Genomic DNA, 17,853 nt, shown 5'->3' with positions numbered 1-17,853 from the left:
CAGGTGGATGAACAGCTGTACCGGCTGCAGTTTGAGAGGGCGGACCTGCTAAAGCGCATCGATGAGGACCAGGACGACCTGAACGACCTCATGCAGAAGCACAAGGACCTCATTGCTCAGGTAACGACAGAAACAAGAAGGAGACAGGGGCCGTGGGCCGGGTAGGTGGGAGATGTTGCGAGGGGCTGTGGCTGGGCCACTCCTCTCTGTCTAAGGACCTTGGAGGGATAAATGCCACCATGATAAATGGGGATGTGACATTTCATGGGGTCCTGATAGAGGAGGATGTCACCCTCAGATGGGCGTGCATCACTGGAAGACATCTCCACCCAGGAAAGCTTTGATTTATTTATACATCTACCTACACATCTGCCCACCCGCATACACTTCCTATCTACCCATCGAAATATTCATCCATCCACCATTCATCTGCTCATCGGTCTACCCATCCACCTATCCCCATTTCTATCCACCCATCTATCCACCCATCTGTCCACCCACCCAACTACTCACCTGTCCATCTATCCATCTATCCATCCATCCATCCATCCATCCATCCATCCATCCATCCATCCATCTATCCATCCCTCCACCCACTTACCCATTCATCTACCTGTCCCCATTTCTATCCACCCGTCTACCCATCCACCCATCTATCCACCCACTCAGACACTCACCTGTCCATCCATCCATCCATCCATCCATCCCTCCACCCACTTACCCATTCATCACCTATCCAACTCTCCATCCACCCTTGCGTCTATTCATCTATCTCTTCATATGTCTATTTATATATCTGTTCACTTACCTAATACTTACTATGCCCTCATCATGTGTTGAGCAAAAGCACATGCCATTCCTGTGTTCACATGGCTCGCAGTTTCGTGGGCTGGGCAGAGCTTCTCACATAATCACCCAGAACAGAGAGGATATTTGCAAACTGAGCTGAGAGTCCAGAAAGGAAACGAACATGGTTCTGGGACTCTTGATGTAGGCTGGAGGTCAGGGAAGCCTTCCCTGAGGAGGTGGCCCTTGGATGGAGATCTGAACAAGGAACAGGAGTCAGTGAGGTTGGAAGGGATAATGGGGGGCAGGGCATGGGAAATGTTCCAGGCAGAAGGAACAGCATATGCAAAGGATTGGGATGGTGCATTTGAGAGCCTGGCAGGAGGCTGGTGAGGGAATGTGATGCAAGATGAGTTCAGCGCAGCCCCAGAGCAGAGCAGATCAGGGACTTGTGGGCCAAGATGAGTATGGATTTTATTTTATGTGTGATGGGAATATTGGCAAGTGTTTTTAGGGGCACGAGCAGGAGGGAGAAGAGCAGCCAGGATGCCACGCCCAGATGCTCCTGTCTTGTCCTGCGCTGAATCCTGGAGTCTAGAAAGGGTGCCTGGCGTGGAGCAGGGCACCCAGTACACAGCTGGTGAATGAGTGCAAACTGTGGCTGGCTTGTACTGGGAGGCGGAGGGGACATGGGCGAGCAGATGGACCTGGGGGACAATGGGGAGGAGTGGTGGCCAGCTGGGGCGTGGCAGAGGCTTGGGGTCAGGGCTGGCAGAAGAGTGATGGGTATCCCTGATCTGCATAACGCGGCTGTTGGGGGGGTGGAATAGCTCCCTCCAGAAGTAATGAGTGTCTTCCCCACATCCTATCCCGGAGCGCATCCGCGGTACAGTGCCGACCAGGCGTCAGGTGCATCCTACCAAGATGGGATCCATGAGGATAACAAAAATAACCAATTATATCTATCATCCACATTAGAACAGCTATCACAAAAATAGCCTGTGCCATCTCTGCCTTTGTGAATCACACCTATTTGGGGTCAGAAGGGGAATTTCTTCCTTTGATCATTTACAAAAGCAGTGTATCCTATGCACGTTATGAAGAATTTACATAATATATAAGATGCGGGGAAAGAGAAAGAGGGGCCTGCCTTCCCCTTGAATCCCTCTCTTCAGGGATAACCAGCCTTCACCGTTTGGTTCTACTTTAAAAAAATTCTTTTAAATGTTTATTTATTATTGAGAGACAGAGAGACAGGGAGCATGAGCAGGGGAGGGGCAGAGAGAGGGAGACACAGAATCTGAAGCAGGCTCCAGGCTCTGAGCTGTCAGCACAGAACCCAATGCAAGGCTCGAACTCACCAGCCATGAGACCTGAGCTAAAGTCGGACGCTTCACCGACTGAGCTCCCTAGGCGCTCCTGGTTCTACCTTCTTTAAAGGACCCTTAGAGTCTCCACTGCCTCCTTTAGTTTCTGAACAAACCCTATGTGGAGGAGTTACGCAGAGACTATCAGCCCCTTTTACAGATGGGGATACTGAGGTGCAGAGAGGCCAGGGCCAAGTCCAGAATCCCAGTCACTTGACACTCAAGAGTTCTCTTCCCTCAGTATCTGGCCCTAGCACTGTGGCCAGCCCATTTCTGTCCAGGGTTTCAGGGGTGTATAACAATGTGTCAGGCAGCTGACCAAAGCCGCGGGCTCATGTGGGGAGTGGCGCAGCAGACGTTAAGATGGCCAGTGTCGGAAGGATGTAAGCTGTAGCTTTTTGGAATGAGCCACTGTCACAGAGAGTGACAGAACTCGGATGTATATGTGTCTATGCTTGGCTCCCAAGCCTACTTCTGAGAGTCTTAGACATATGGAGGGGGGCGCAGGGGTGTCCAGCAGTCCCAGCAAAACGTCTCAAGGTGACGTGTGTTTGTCTCGCCAGTCTGCTACTGACATTGGGCAGATCCAAGAACTACAGCTGCAGCTGGAGGAAGCCAAGAAGGAGAAGCACAAACTTCAAGAGCAAGTACGTGCTCAGAGCCACCATGGCGTCGGGGATGAAAGGAAGGGCGCCCTCCGGGACCTCCCAGTCTGGATCCCAGGGAACTGTCACCCATTCATTCATTCACTCATTCATCCATTCACTCAACTTCACACACACACACACACACATGCACACACACACACAGATCTTGCTCACACCAGTCAGCCTCCAAAGACACCCTGTGCAGTGAAACTCATCAGCCTTTTGGTGCAAGAGTTTCTCCCTCTGAGAAATGGTTCCAAGGAGAAAGCGATGGTCTGTGCAAGACAGGATCATGGTCCTTCGTGAAATCTTCCTCTGAAGCCACGGTTCCCCCAACCACCCCTGAATTTCACTCCTTAGGCTAGTGGGCTGCTATCATCCGCACGATTCTCAAACCCTTTCCAAGGACCGTCCACATGTGCCTGCTTAGAGTTTCTGCCAAAATGACAGAGCATCAAGCAAATGTCCATGGGCCTGAGTAATACCAAATACCACAAAAATAATAGCAGCAGTAGGCATCTGTTGGGTACTTATTATATACCAGGCGCTAATCGCCTTCAATCCTCAAGACAAAAAAGGAAGGAAGGAAGGGAGGGAGGGAGGGAGGGAGGGACGGAGGGAGGGAGGAAGGAAGGAAGGGAGGAAGGAAGGAGGGGTAGAAGGAAAGAAGGAAGGGAGGGAGGGAGGGAGGAAGGAAGGAAGGAAAGAAGGAAGGAAGGAAGGAAGGGCTGATGGAAGGGACCCGGCCTTCCTGGGTGCATCCGGCTGGAAAGGGGCGGAGCCTGGCTTTGAACTCTGATGTATATGTGTATATGCTTGGCTCCCAAGCCCACTTTTGGTTGCATCCTTGGGTGCTGAACCACGGCTCACACACTGCTTTGCCCCCTTCGCAGAGCAGGGAAAGGAGGCACGGGAAGCACTGACTGAGTCTTGTACTGGGCGTGGAAGACACAGGAGCACCACCTCCGCATCTGGGGCGCAGGGGCAGGGCCTGGCATGAGGGAATCGGCAGTTCGTGCTCGAGCCTTTAACACGTATCACCAGAGCCGAGCGGCAGGTCGTGGGAAGGGGCCGGGGGCCGAGTCCGGTGTGGGTCTCGATTCCGGGACTCGGGGCCGCAGGTGGCCAGTGGACCTCTCGGGTTCGTCCCCAGCTGCAGGTGGCTCAGATGCGCATTGAGTACCTGGAACAGTCCACCGTGGATCGAGCCATTGTCAGCAGGCAGGAGGCAGTCATCTGTGACCTGGAGAACAAGACGGAGTTCCAGAAAGTGCAGATTAAGAGATTCGAGGTACGTGTACGTAAATATCGCCCAGGCCCAGAGCAGCGGGGCTTCTGTGTAAGCTCTGTCCATCCTCTGATCATCCTTTCATCCACTCACGCCTTTCTCTAGATACCTATTCCTCACCCATCTCTCATCTGTGTTTCTTCCCCTGCTCTCTCCTTTCTGCCTTCCTCCAACCACACGGTCCCACAAATAACTATCCGCCCAGCCTACCCACCTCTGTGTACCACGCCCATGTGCCATCATTCCATCCGTCGCCCTCCTTCTGTCTTTTCTTCCTTCCTTTCTGCATTCTTTCTTCTCTTCTTCTGTTCTTCCCCTTTCTTCAGACCTTGACCCCTCTGTCTGTTCATGCTTTTATCCATCGATCCTGTTCTGCCCACCACCATTTGCCCACTCATGCACTTGTGCACCCAACACTCACTTTGGGCAGAGATGTATTTTGCACTTAGGGTGTACCAGGCTCTTTTTGGGGCACATGGAAGACAGATGTGCACAGCCGATTCCGCTTTCCAGAAATATGGGGGTTTTGTAGGAGAGGTGGGTAAAATATGTACATAAATACCCATAATACGGACAGGGGGCTGTGAGGTGTGGGGAGCAAAGGAGGTCTTTCCAAGCTGGGGAATCAGGGAGGCCTCTGGGAGGAGGTGACCTTGATGCTAGACCTTGAGCAGGGCAGGTAAGACGTGGATGGGCTGGGGTGAGGTTCAACAACTACATTCACATGGAGCTCTGCAGGCCAGTGACATGGGCGTCACTGTCCAATCTGTTTGTCATTAGCCACTCCCCCTCGATGTTCGCTGAAGCCACATACAGCAGGGAGGATAGGCCTCACTGAATGAACTACAAGGTGTCTGCAGAGAGGTCAAGTGACCCGTTCAAGATAAAGCCATTTAGGGGCGCCCGGGGGGCTCAGTTGGTTAAGCGTCTGACTTCGGCTCAGGTCATGATCTAACGGTTCGTGGGTTCGAGCCCCGCGTCGGGCTCTGTGCTGACTGCCAGCTCAGAGCCTGGAGCCTGTTTCAGTCTGTGACTCCCTCTCTCTCTGACCCTCCCCTGCTCACGCTGTCTCTCTCTGTCTCAAAAATAAACATTAAAAAAAAAAAGATAAAAACTGTTTAGTGCCAGTGACGGCAGTAGATTGACTGGGGATCTTCACTCCACCCTGGTCCCAGGCTGTGATTTCTCTGCATTCCGCTGGCTTCTCCACCGGAGGGTGGCCCGCCTGGAAGCATGAGGCTGCGTTCCTCACTTTGAGCCATTCTCCCAGTCCCCTGCTGGGCACTTGTCTCTAAGAAGGCTGCACGCGATATATGAAGAACAGAGAACTTCCTTCTCCGCCTTGACCCTCAGAGCTTCTCGGAACTGCTCAAGGGGTCCCTTGAGGCACAATTGTCTCTGCAGATCACCAGGGAACTCTGATCTACTACATTTTAAGTTTACATCATGTTGGGCTATATCCGTTTGCTTGAATCGAGCATAGCCAAGTGATAGCAGAAAAGCAAATAAAATTACGATTAAAAAAACCCTTTATGTGGCAGATTCTATGTCCAAATTCCCTTTCCCCTTCTGGCCTCATGACTTGAATTTAGTAGAATTCCAGGCCTTGGGGACATTGTTAGAGAACGGAGAACGACTCTTCTTTTTAACCAACCCCCCATCTGCCCTTGCCCAGCGCTGCCCTTGAAATTGTTACTAAACTCCATTTGAAAGGCGAAGGGCAATTGAATTGTAAAGCTTTTCTTCTAAACCAGGATTCAGTCTCAGATCTGGAGAGGGGCTCAGAGCTTTGCAGAAGGGTCTGAAATATTCATGTGGGCTCCGTTTTAGGTCAACACTCGAGTATTTGCCCATCAGAATCGACTTGCGGCAGGCTTGTTGGCCAACTAATGATTTCTGCAGAACGGCCCTCGGGTTTGTTTTCTGTAGCACTGGTGATGCCCACAGCTCTCTTCTCTATTGTTTCATTGTGCCCTCTCGGCTTTTCCCCCTGGAAAAGGAAAAATGCCATAAAACATTAGAGCTGAGGCTCGGGGGAGGTTATCTGATCCAAACCTCCTCACTTTACAAATTGGGAAACCAAAATCCACACTGGGGAAGGGGTTTTGATTCCCCAGAGTGTAGTGTTCTCCCCAGTGAGCATCTTCGAAAAATGATGGGGGCTGCTGCAAATATTAATAATTCCCAACTCTTATTTAGAATGTTCTGTGTGCCAGGCAGTGAACTAAGCCTTCTGCAGAACTTAACGTTTTCAAGTCTGACAGGATCCCTGGGACATAAATACTGTCATCATCTCTGTCTCTCAGAGAGGTTAAATAACCTGCCCAAGGTCACACAGCCAGGAAGTGGTAGCAGGAGGATTGAACCTAGGACATATTCAAAACCAAGGTGTTCAGCTCCATGCTAGGCTGCCTCTCTGAATAGCAATGATCATTTGCTAGTTTTTTTTTTTAAGTTTATTTTGAGAAAGAGAGAGCACAAGCAAGAGAGAGAGAAAGAATCCATGACCTGACCCAAAAGTCAAGAGTCGGTCACTGGACTAGCTGAGCCACCCAGGCGCCCCTCATTTGCTAGGTTTTTAAAATCAACTATCGGAACTGAGGATTATCATCCGGATTACCTTATACAAGTGCAGGGAGACTCAGCAAAGGATTTCTCTCCCTGGAGCCCCCTCTCGGGCCCCTGGCCTCTGACTCCACGGTGGTGTGCGCTCTCTGCCCGCCTCCAGGTCCTGGTGATCCGGCTTCGGGACAGCCTGATCAACATGGGCGAGGAGCTGACGCAGGCAGCCAAGTCCGAGTCCCAGCAGCGAGAGAGCAGCCAGTATTACCAGCGGCGCCTGGAGGAGCTGAAGGCGGACATGGAAGAGCTGGTGCAGCGGGAGGCAGAGGCCAGCCGCAGGTGCATGGAGCTGGTGAGTGTGCACGCTGGCTGTCACGGGATGGAGGGTTTCGGGCTCGGTGTGCCCAACTGCGTTCTGAATGGGAGCTGCTGGGGCCTTTGGGAAGCAGGGAGACACCAGAAAGCGATGGGCAGAGGATCGACGCTGCCATTGGCTGCAGACTCTGGGGGCAGCCCAAAGTGGGCCAATGGCATTCACTGCTGCGGAGGGGCCGCCCAGCACGTGTACATTTCAGATGCCAGTCTTTCCTTTCCTGCCTCACACATTCCACTTCAAAGGCAGGGCAGCCTCGTGGGAAGGGGACAGAAGCAATGTTGATTAAATGCCCACCTCGCATTGACTCTTCACACCCATGTCATAATCCTCATAATCCTCATAACAACCCTGGGAAGTCAGAATTATTATCCCCATTTTACAGATGAGGAAACCGAGGCTTCAAAGGGGTGAAATAGCTAGTCTAAGGTCACCCCTAGGAGCTGTCAGAGCTGTTTCTGGGCTAATAGCAGCCACCACAAAGATAAAAGTACTTCTGGGTAGGTACTATTCTTATCTCCGCTTTCCAGTTGGGGAAACTGAGACAAGGGGCCATCAGCATGCCAGACGGAGGCTCAGAGTGGTACATTCACTTGCCCACGGCTACACACACCCTAGTAGGGATTTGAACCCAGGCCTGGCCAACTCTGTAGTCTGTTTTTATTGACTAAGCTATGCTTTGCTCCCTGGTGTGATCCAAGCAACATTTAAAATTTTGTTTCCGGGGCACCTGGGCGGTTCATTTGGTTAAGTGTCCGACTTCAGCTCAGGTCATGATCTCACAGTTTATGGTTCGAGCCCCACATCAGGCTCTATGCTGACAGCTCAGTGCCTGGAGCCTGCTTCGGATTCTGTGTCTCCCTCTCTCTCTGCCCTTACCCCACTTGTGCGTGTGCTCTCTTTCTCTCTCTCTCTCTCTCAAAAAGAAATGAACATTAAAAAATTTTAAAAAAAATTTTCCTATCATGTCCAAAAAAAAAAAAAAAGGAAGAAAGTAAAATAATTTAAAAAGTAAAAATAAATAAAATGCAGAGTTTGGCATTTTACTAAATTTCATAAGGAGAAAAAAAGGGGAAAAACAATAAAAATTTGTTTCCTGCTCAGTGGGAAGGTTCCTCCCATCATGCACTGTATTTTTCTGAGAATGGTTCCCTGCAGGCATCACAGAGCATCTGACAGAGCTGGCTTCTCCTTTTCCCCNGGGGGCTGCTGCAAATATTAATAATTCCCAACTCTTATTTAGAATGTTCTGTGTGCCAGGCAGTGAACTAAGCCTTCTGCAGAACTTAACGTTTTCAAGTCTGACAAGATCCCTGAGACATAAATACTGTCATCATCTCTGTCTCTCAGAGAGGTTAAATAACCTGCCCAAGGTCACACAGCCAGGAAGTGGTAGCAGGAGGATTGAACCTAGGACATATTCAAAAGCAAGGTGTTCAGCTCCATGCTAGGCTGCCTCNCCATCATGCACTGTATTTTTCTGAGAATGGTTCCCTGCAGGCATCACAGAGCATCTGACAGAGCTGGCTTCTCCTTTTCCCCATGAGGTCCAGTGTCCCTAAGAATCCAGGTTTCTGCTTCTGTGACCTGGGGGACATCTGGCACGCCCTTTGCCTGCCACCGTAGCGCCTTCACTGAGGCAGCCCGCCTCCTGCCAAGGCTTGTCCAGAAGGTCCCTAAATCACAGTCTTTATCTGCTTCCCGCCTTGTCCATTCTGGTTTTGTGACAAGTCTCCCCAACTTGTCCGCCTGCAGCAAGTATATTTCTCAGGCCACTGCCCGCCACAGCCAGTGTCACTCTTGTCAGCTTTGCCCGTGACAAGCCATCAGCCGAGCTGTTGTGAGGGGGAGGTGAGGCTCTGCACAGAGACCCGGGTTCCCAGACAAAGCCCAAGCCCCCTGACTGGCAGTTTCCCCACCTCCCACAGCCAGGGAGAGAGAAAGGCTCTTTCCTCCAGTTGACAGAATGACTTCCTCATTCACCAGCCCTGTTTCTCATGCAGCTGAGGTCCCCTCCTGCCAGCTCTGGCCGGGAGCAGAGACAACAGCCCGGCCCATCTCCTCTGATGTCTTCTTTACCCGGCCAGACACCCGGGCGTGCCGGCCAGATCAAACAGTGGCTCTCCTCCTCTCCTCTTTGCTCTCCAGTTCTCGCTCTGTCTCCTTTCTCTCCTTCCCTTTTCACTTTCCTTTCCTTATCCCCATTTCCAAGGGAAGCTTAAGATCTTTAAAAAAAACCCTTTTTTTAACATTTATTTATTTTTGAGAGACAGAGCACAAGCAGGGACGGGGCCGAGGGAGAGGGAGACATAGAATCTGAAGCAGGCTCCAGGCTCTGCACTAACAGGCTGACAGCAGTGAGCCCAATGTGGGGCTCGAACCCACGAACTCTGAGATCATGACCTGAGCTGAAGTTGGACGCTTAACAGACTGAGCCACCCAGGCGCCCCAGCTTCAGATCTTTAAAGGCCCTGAAATACTGAAAAGATTATAGTGCACCCACTCCCAATACAGGTACCAAAATAAAAACAACAAAAAAACTGTAAAACGCAAAGCTTGTGTGTTTGCTGAAATGAGATCTATACGGTTCTCTGCTTTCTGATTGCAAGATGCCACAGAAATTTACCAAGACTGAATTCTTCCCTTTGTTTCGGCGTGAGTGTGGTTGGGCCCTGTATTTTCTAGGGCTGCCTTAACAAAGTACCAAAACCTCAGCTTAAAACAGCAGAAATTTATTCTTGCACCATTCTGAAGGTCAAAAGTCTGAAATGAAGCTGTTGGCAGCGCCACACTCCCACTGAAGGCTGTTGGGGAGGATCCTTTTCCATCCTTCCAAATTCTGGTGGCTCCAGGCATTCCCAGGATGGTAGCCACATCTCTCCGTGGATGTGCGTCTCAAATATCCTTCTGCCTTTTTTCTTAGAAGGACGCCTGTGATTGGCTTTTATTTATTTATTTATTTATTTATGTTTATTTCTGAGAGAGAGAGACAGTGTGAGCAGGGGAGGGTCAGAGAGAGAGGGAGACACAGAATCTGAAACAGGCTCCAGGCTCTGAGCTGTCAGCACAGAGCCCGACATGGGGCTCGAACCCACCAAACCACGAGATCGTGACCTGAGCCGAAGTCGGACACTTAACCGACTGAGCCACCCAGGTGCTCCTATTGGTTTTTATCAGGTGGATTTTGTCTTGAGATCCTTACCTTAATTATATCTATTAAGATACTTTTTCCAAATAAGGTCACATTGACAGCTTCTAGGAGGCTTTTTGGGCTTTGGGGGCCACCGTCCAAGCCACCAGGAGAATGGAGGGCGTGTTCCTGCTTAGCCGGTGTTCTTACAGTTTGTTTCTTTGGTGACTCTGTGGATTAGCAAGGCTCAAAGGGACAATGTCAGGCTGGCAGAGGCCTCCTAACAGCGGATGTCCCGAACTCACTAACCTCTTTGCCCTCAAATAAGCCCTCTTATCTGTGGGCCCTAGGATAGTTCCACTGGGAGAAGAGAGGCTGTCATATTTTCTTGTCATCATTTATTCCCTGGTTCACTCAACATCTGTCTATTCGGCACCAACTGTGGGCAGGGCGCAGGCGCGGGCATCGGTGTGGAGCCGCAGGAGTCAAAGGCATCTCAGTGGGGGGCGCCCTGATGCTAAGCACCGCAGGCCCCGCCCCGTCTGTGTGGTGTCCTGAAACGTCCCCAGGCTCCTTGGCTGTGCTCTCACCAATCCCGGGTTCAAGTGCATGCCCCCAACCTGCCCTCCTCCATGCCCTCCCTGTATGACGAGGGGACAGCTGCTCCATGCCATGTGTTGTCTAGCAAACTACACCGGAAGTCTGCAAGGCCGTCAGGGTTCTGGTTCTTTCCTTCACGCCAGAGGCATCCTTGGTTTTTCCCACGGACAATGCCTGGTGCTCCAGGTTGGGGACCCAGTGGAGAACAAGACACACTTTTGCCCTCATGGGGCTCACCCTGAATGGAGAGAGACGGCAAAGGCCGTCATTCGTGTATCTTATGTATTCCTCTGTGATGGGTGCTCAGGACTTTTACAGGCAAAGCAAGGTGTCTGTGTGCTGCGGTTTGGGGCCATGGCCTCTGTCACGGCCAGCCATTTCTTTGAGGAAAGCATTGCCCCTTTCACTTTCCATGTTTTAAGTTCAAATCTTCCTGGGAGAGAGAATGCATTTTCTTTTCTTTTTAACTTAAAAATTTTTTAAATGCTTATGTTTATTTTTGAGAGAGAGAGACAGAGTGTGAGCAGGGGAGGGGCAGAGAGAGAGGGGGAGACACAGAATCCGAGGCAGGCTCCAGGCTGTCGGCACAGAGCCCCATGCAGGGCTCGAACTCATGGACTGTGAGATCATGACCTGAGCCAAAGTCAAACACTCAACTGACTGAGCCACCAAGGCACCCCTAGAATAAATGTTCTAAGTCCCCAGTTTAAGTGCTCAGACCAAGCACACATGCATTCATTCATTTACTGGACGGTCTATGCAGACATAGTTTTCTCTCACGTTCATGTCAAGCCCAGCAGGTAGAGAAGGTGGAGGGGCTTTGCCCGGGACTGCAAAGTTGGGAGTGACAGAGGTCATCTGGGTGTCCCTGTCTAAAGCTGTCACAGTGACGCGATCCTGCCCTTTAGGCCCAATCTTGCTGAAAAATCCTGCTCTCCTGGGGGGCATCCCCCAAAGATCCCACCTTCCGGGCCCCGGTGAGAAGGGGGAGCGACACTGATGGATCTCCCTTTCGCGTTACCTTCCGCCTGTCCCAGCCTGCGCCATTTGTCACTGTTGGTGTTGGTTTAAAGGGCTGTGAGTTGTTTCACGTGAATGATTTACACCCCCGGCTGGCGCACCGGCACGTCCAGATCAGGATCAATTACCCCGCCGATGGAACTTCTCTTCCCGGAAAAAAGAAAAATGAGGTTTTGCCATTAATTTTAGTAAATGTACTATTCCTGGCGACTCCAGGAGCCATTATGGAGAAAAAGAATATTCTGGCTCTAAATCATTCAAGCCCCTTTGTCACAGGGGGGATGAGACAGCTCATCCGTGGATTTATGTCCTGTTGTTTTCCAGTAGTTACAGGGCCCAGGGGAAACCGCCTCAGATCCCGGCCAGGGTAACCAAGGGAGGTCAAGGGCAACGGAAAGGGCTCATGGGGGCAGGGAGCCCCACTCTCTGCCTGCCTTCCAGCACGTGCATCTGTTTTGGAAGCTGCACCTGTTGGATTTACCCTCTAACACCTTGGCCTGACTGCCAACCCTGAACTTTCCCCTGAGCCAACTTTTTCAAAAGCTCCTCAGGTCTTGAAAAACATAGATTGGACTTCTGCTTACTTTTCCCAGTGACCCCTGCTAGACCAGTGGGGCCTGTCCCTCTTTCTCTGACTCACACAGATTAATGGCCAGGCCCGCTGTTTTACTTCATTTGGGTATTCACAAAAACATCCATCCCCTCCAGCCTTGTCCTTGCTTCTCTGTCTCTATTTAAGCCCCATTCCTTCTGGAATGGAGTTCTGGAGGCCTTTGTCTCTTCCCTCCCTCCATGTCCTTTCCTCTTCTTACAAGAGCACTAGTCATTAGGGGGGCACCTGGGTGTCTCGGTCAGTTGAGCAGCCAATGCTTGATTTCAGCTCAGGTCATGATCTTACGGTCACAAGACTCAGTTCTTCGTCGGGCTCTGTGTGCTGACAGCGCAGAGCCTGCATGAGATTCTCTCTCTTTCCCTCTCTCTCTACTCCTCCCCCAATCACATTCTCCCTTTCTCTCTCTCTTTCTCCCTCTTCCCCTCTCTCTTTCTCTCTCAAAATAATTAAGAACACTAGTCATGGGATTTGGGACCCACACTGATGCCCTCATCTTGACTAATTACATCTGCAAAGAATGTTTTTCTGAAGATGTTTTCCATTCTGAGTTTCCCGGTGGATATGGGTTTTGGGGAGACAGTCCAGCTTGCTGCAAGGTGGGAAAGAGCACTAGATGTGGAGTCAAAGAGCTTGGGCAGCTAAGCTAACATTAACATTAGCTAAGCTAACAGGACCCCAGCTTCCCCATCTGTACAGCAGGGAGGGGAGATATGAGGCAGCCAATCTCATTGGGCGGCAGTGAGGCTCAAATGAGATGATTTATGTAAAAGTGTCCGATAATAGCACACAGTAGGGTCTTAACAGATGTTACTCTGTTTTCTTTGTCCTTTCTTCTCCTGCCCCTCCTCTGACTCCGATTCTCCTTGTACCCGAATGTCATCACAAGTCTGCTGACTCCACCTCCCATCCCATGAAGGCCGATGGTCCTGATGTTGGAGGGAGCTGGTGATTGGCTATCACTCACTGTGTGCTGGCACAGAGCTAAGCACTTACACGAGTTCTCTCATTTAAACCTCTCCTTTTGAGCCAAATATCCCTATTTTACCAGGAAAGGAACAAGAGCCAAAGGGCTGAAGCACCTTCTCCAGAGTCACATTCCCAGCAAGTGACGGAATCAGAATTTGAACTCAGGTCTGACAACTCAAACCCATTCTCCTACTCACTAAGTCTTAGACACATCATATTTACTCATTTGCGTACATTTGTTTAAAAAAAAAAAACCCGAGATATAACAAGTAGTAGTGGTTTTGATTCTGTAATCTAGGCTTTATCGACTTTCGGGGTTGGAGAATTGTTGGTGGCACTGTCCTGAGCCACGGAGGATACTTAGCCGCCTCCCCAGCCTCTACCCACTGGAGGCCAGTAGCATCCCTCCCTCAACCCCAACTCGTCACAATCGGAAATATCTCCGGACATTACCAGATATGGCCCAGGGAACAAAAGTGCCCCCAGCTGAGATGAATGCCCTCACATCACCCTTACAATAACTCTTAGGGCAATTCTCATGAACTCCCCACTCGACGGATGATCAAACGGGCTTAGCGGGGCAATGTGATGGACCCAAAGTCACAGACAAACCCGGCGAGGGTGCGCATCAGGAAGAGAGGAATTCAAGGGCAGGAGGAAGCAGCTTAACTCCCTACCCTCAGAGGAAAAAAAAGGCAGGAGTGATTCCAGGAAAACCCCATCCCAGTGCTTCCTGGCCCGGGCGGCAAGTCCATTTCAGAACCCAATTCCGAGTGGAATGAAAGATCTTGCTGCAGACTGTGTACTTTTAATAATGTTTAAATAAAACATGGGAGCATGGGTGTGATCTCCTCACCGAGGCTGGCTTGTCAGCTGCCCGGGCAAAATCATAAATAGTTAATAGACAACCACTTACGGCTCTACTTTTGTTAAATCTAGCATCAATTATATATGGTCCATGAATTATTTATTTGGTGTTACTTGGGGGTATATTTTCCACCTTTGGGGGAATGGGGGAGGGAAGAATGTGAGGCCTAAGACAGATGATGGGCTAGCCATGAGGGTCTCATCTCCCTTCTAAACTGGGGAGGGGGGTTCCCTACTCCCTGTAAGGAGAAAGGTTCCCTCTGATGTGGGCGGCAGGCTGGGGTGAATGTGGATTCAGAAGGCACTGGCAGGAGAAAGGCTTGGAACCGTCGTGTGCTCTTAAGTGTGTAACAACCAGCTCTCCAGAGCAGATGAATCCTGGTAGTGCTTTCAAACCTCCCACCAAGGCTGACTTCACGCCAACAGCATGACGTCACCGAACGCGGGATTGGAAGGCTGCCTGCCCTACACATAGGCTAGAGATCAAACCCTTCAAGAACACTGGCTAATAGCAAAACGTTGCTGAAATTATTAGGAAGCAATGCATTTTGAGGATGTGTTACCTTTGTTTTGAAAATGATTTCCTTGACTGTGAATTTACACCCTTTGAATTTTTAATGGTAGCTGTGTCTGACAGCTGGCCCACAAAGTTCTTGAAAATTTAGCAGTAAGCTCTTGCAAGCTGGTAGGAGCGGCTTCCAGAGATTTGGAGTCTCCTTGGGGTGGGGTTGCCAGCGTTGGGAAGCTTTCTAGGTTTGGGGTTCTAAGCTCTTAAATCAAATCTCATCCTTCACTGACAATTTTTTTTTTTAAAGTTCATGTATTTATTTTGAGAGAGAGAGCAGGGAAGAGACAGAGAGAGAGGGAGAGAGAGAATCCCAAGCAGGCTCCACACTGTCAGTTCAGAGCCCAGTGCGGGGCTCGATCTTATGAACTGTGAGATCATGACCTGAGCTGAAATCAATCGAATCTTTAACCAACTGAGCCACCCAGGTGCCCCTCATTTGCTCTTTTTTTTTTTTAAAAAAAGCGGAACTACTTCACCATCAGAACTCTATCACGTAAAGGACTTCTTTGGCCCCGTGTGTCAAATGGGTATGATCCCGTCTACTCAGAAAGACTAGAGCAAGCAGTTCACACCATGTCCTAACTCTGCCTGTTATGTCCACTCCTCCTTCTCTGTCTTATCCCCTTCCTCCTGTCTTCTGAGAATCTGGCCACCTCTGGTAAGGGCCTTCGTTTTCACATTCGTTCTTGTGTTTTCCTGTTCGGTGTTCCTGGCCACCCGAAGACCCATGTTTTCAACCAGCAGTTGAGAATGCAGCCCCTTTCCACCACTTTGCCCAGAGGCATTCACCAAACCCAGAGTTAAGAGTTTCGTTTAAGGAAAAAAAACAAAAACAAAAACAAAACCAACAACCAAAACAACTCTTTTTTCCTCCCGCAAATGACTGTGAACTTCAGAGCATAAAGATGAATTATTCTGGCTGGGAACTGAAGTATTTAAAAAGGCATTCCATATGGAGGGCATTTGGGGCCATGAGCAGGGTGTAAATAATACCTTTTATGGCTTTCCTGATGGGGAGAGAGCTCTCCTAATTACAGCCCCTCTATCTCAGCGTGATCCAAAATGGCCCGACACGTTTATAAACTCACTGTTCAGACGGCTTCACTCCCCACCTGTACTGGCCGCCTGCATCCCCAGTGAGCTGGCAGGGGAAAATGTGGATATTTATATCACTATCCCCTTCCGGGCACCGCAGGCTTCTGTCTGTCTCCCCACAAAAGTTCCTCTACCAAAGAAACTTGGTCGTAAAAGGGACAGGGGTTCCCATGCATCCAGCCCCAGACTTGTTTCTGGGACAGAATTCTTCCAAGCTGTCTTTATCCCAAACTCTGAATGTGCTTGTCTCGATTCAAGAGGTGGTATCGTCTGATGAAATGAGTTTCTTTGCGGCTGCCTTTGAGATGAGCTATCTTGATAATAAAATCTATTACGGAGAGCCAGCCCAGGAATAATTGGGTCTATTATTCCCCGACTTGTGGCTTTGTTTCTGCATTGAGAACAGGCTCTCCGGTAATTAATCAGAATTTAAAGTTGCTAATACCAATTACAAATAATGCATGGAGTCTTGAGATGGTGAGCAGAAGAGTAGATACTGATCTTGTCCCCTGAGACTTCACCAATTGAACTTTTGTCACTTAGACTTGCTGGAAATTAGAGGAACTAAACTCTACAAAGTTAATTATTTTAAGAAGGAAAGGGGGGAAGCAGATATTGATTGAATGTTGCAGGTGTACATTAAATTATTCAAATAGATCCAATTCAAATTGTTTAGATGCAATTATGCCTCACTTAATTGCATGTCAGAGAGGCTCGGGAAGGTTAATCTTCACGGTCAAAAACACTATCATTGGCACGATTAGACATCTCCAGAAGATAGTGGTCCCAGGGAAATCTGGGGTGGGGGGAGCGCAAGTCAGGCCCGTTGTTCTGAATTCATTCCCGACCTGTGATTTAGTTGGAAGGGCAATTCATCTCTTTCTGGCACCCTTTTTTATTTTGGCAGAGCTTAAACAACGAGAAGTCAAAAAGAGGCCTCAGACCAAGAGAAGTGGGAAAGGAAATGGTTTTTACTGGGAGAACTGGCTGGGTTGGAATTGCCAGTGTAACGTAGCAGAAGAGGGCCCGCGAAGCGGTCTAAATGACGGCACTGTGGGTTGTAAGGGGCAGACAAAATTCAAACTGGCTTAAGAAAAAGGGAATGCATTGGTTCATCTAACGGAAAAGTCTAGTGATCTCTGATTTCAGGCCCAGTGGGATGCACATACTGACAGGCTGAATGCACTGTGTTGGGGCCAGAGATGACTGTGCACAGCTTTTCCTAACCGGTGTGTTCGAGGGTGTCAGGTTGGTAGGCTGACGTGGGCCATTGAGGGAGAATTTATACCATGGAAATTGGCAAGTGCTCCAAACCTGGCTCCTCCCACCCCCACTGAGTCAGGTTTTAAATATTTACCAGGACACCGCGGGCTGAACCCTTCTCTCCATCCCCGTTCTCAGGTAGGCTTTTCCTTCCCAAGGGGCCACAGTCAGGCTGAAAAAGGGTCAGCAAATCAACCTCAGTACTAAGAGGGTCGCTTGTACCCAGCAGCTCGGACAGAAGACCAGAAGCAGAATCTCACTGATTCTGATTGCCGTGGACTGGATTTCTGATTGGCCTGGTTTGAATTTCAGGCCCATCCCTAAAGCCTCAGTGCCAGAAGGGTACAGTCTCTGGTTGCATAGTTCCAGGAGACATGCCCAGCCCTGAATCCAGGGCAAGAGTCAGCCCTATCCTAACCACATGGATGGAGGGTAGGGGGGAAACGTCCTCCCCAAGCAAACCCAGGAGGACTGGGAGTAAATTCCAGGGAGGAGATGCCCTCAGATGTCCACCACAGAGGCCGTGTCTGTGTACCTTGACCCTCGCTGGCTTGCCTCCACTCTATCCCAAGTTCCTTTTATGTTTTCCCTTCTCTACGTATTCTCTTTTCTCTCACTCGATTTCTCTCCCCCTTCTCTTTTACTTCTTTTCTGGAAGAAAAGCCAGTTCTTTCTCCTGGAGCTGGGAGGTCCCATAAGTAGGAGGGA

General features: G+C 49.9%; 1 protein-coding gene across 1 annotated transcript in view; it reads left to right on the top strand.

Moving 5' to 3' along the window:
- Positions 1 to 17,853, top strand: part of MYO18B (myosin XVIIIB) — a 240,724-nt gene that overhangs the window by 165,706 nt on the left and 57,165 nt on the right. Inside the window, 4 exon segments of the mRNA XM_077761677.1 lie at positions 4 to 120; positions 2,717 to 2,800; positions 3,954 to 4,091; positions 6,817 to 7,002. Coding sequence (XP_077617803.1) covers positions 4 to 120; positions 2,717 to 2,800; positions 3,954 to 4,091; positions 6,817 to 7,002 — 525 coding nt within the window.

This window comes from Crocuta crocuta, unplaced genomic scaffold, assembly GCF_008692635.1.
Source record: "Crocuta crocuta isolate KB4526 unplaced genomic scaffold, BGI_CrCroc_1.0 scaffold348, whole genome shotgun sequence".
Lineage (NCBI taxonomy): Eukaryota > Metazoa > Chordata > Mammalia > Carnivora > Hyaenidae > Crocuta > Crocuta crocuta.
Note: the sequence above shows the minus strand (reverse complement) of the source record. Positions and strands in the feature narration are given on the sequence as shown.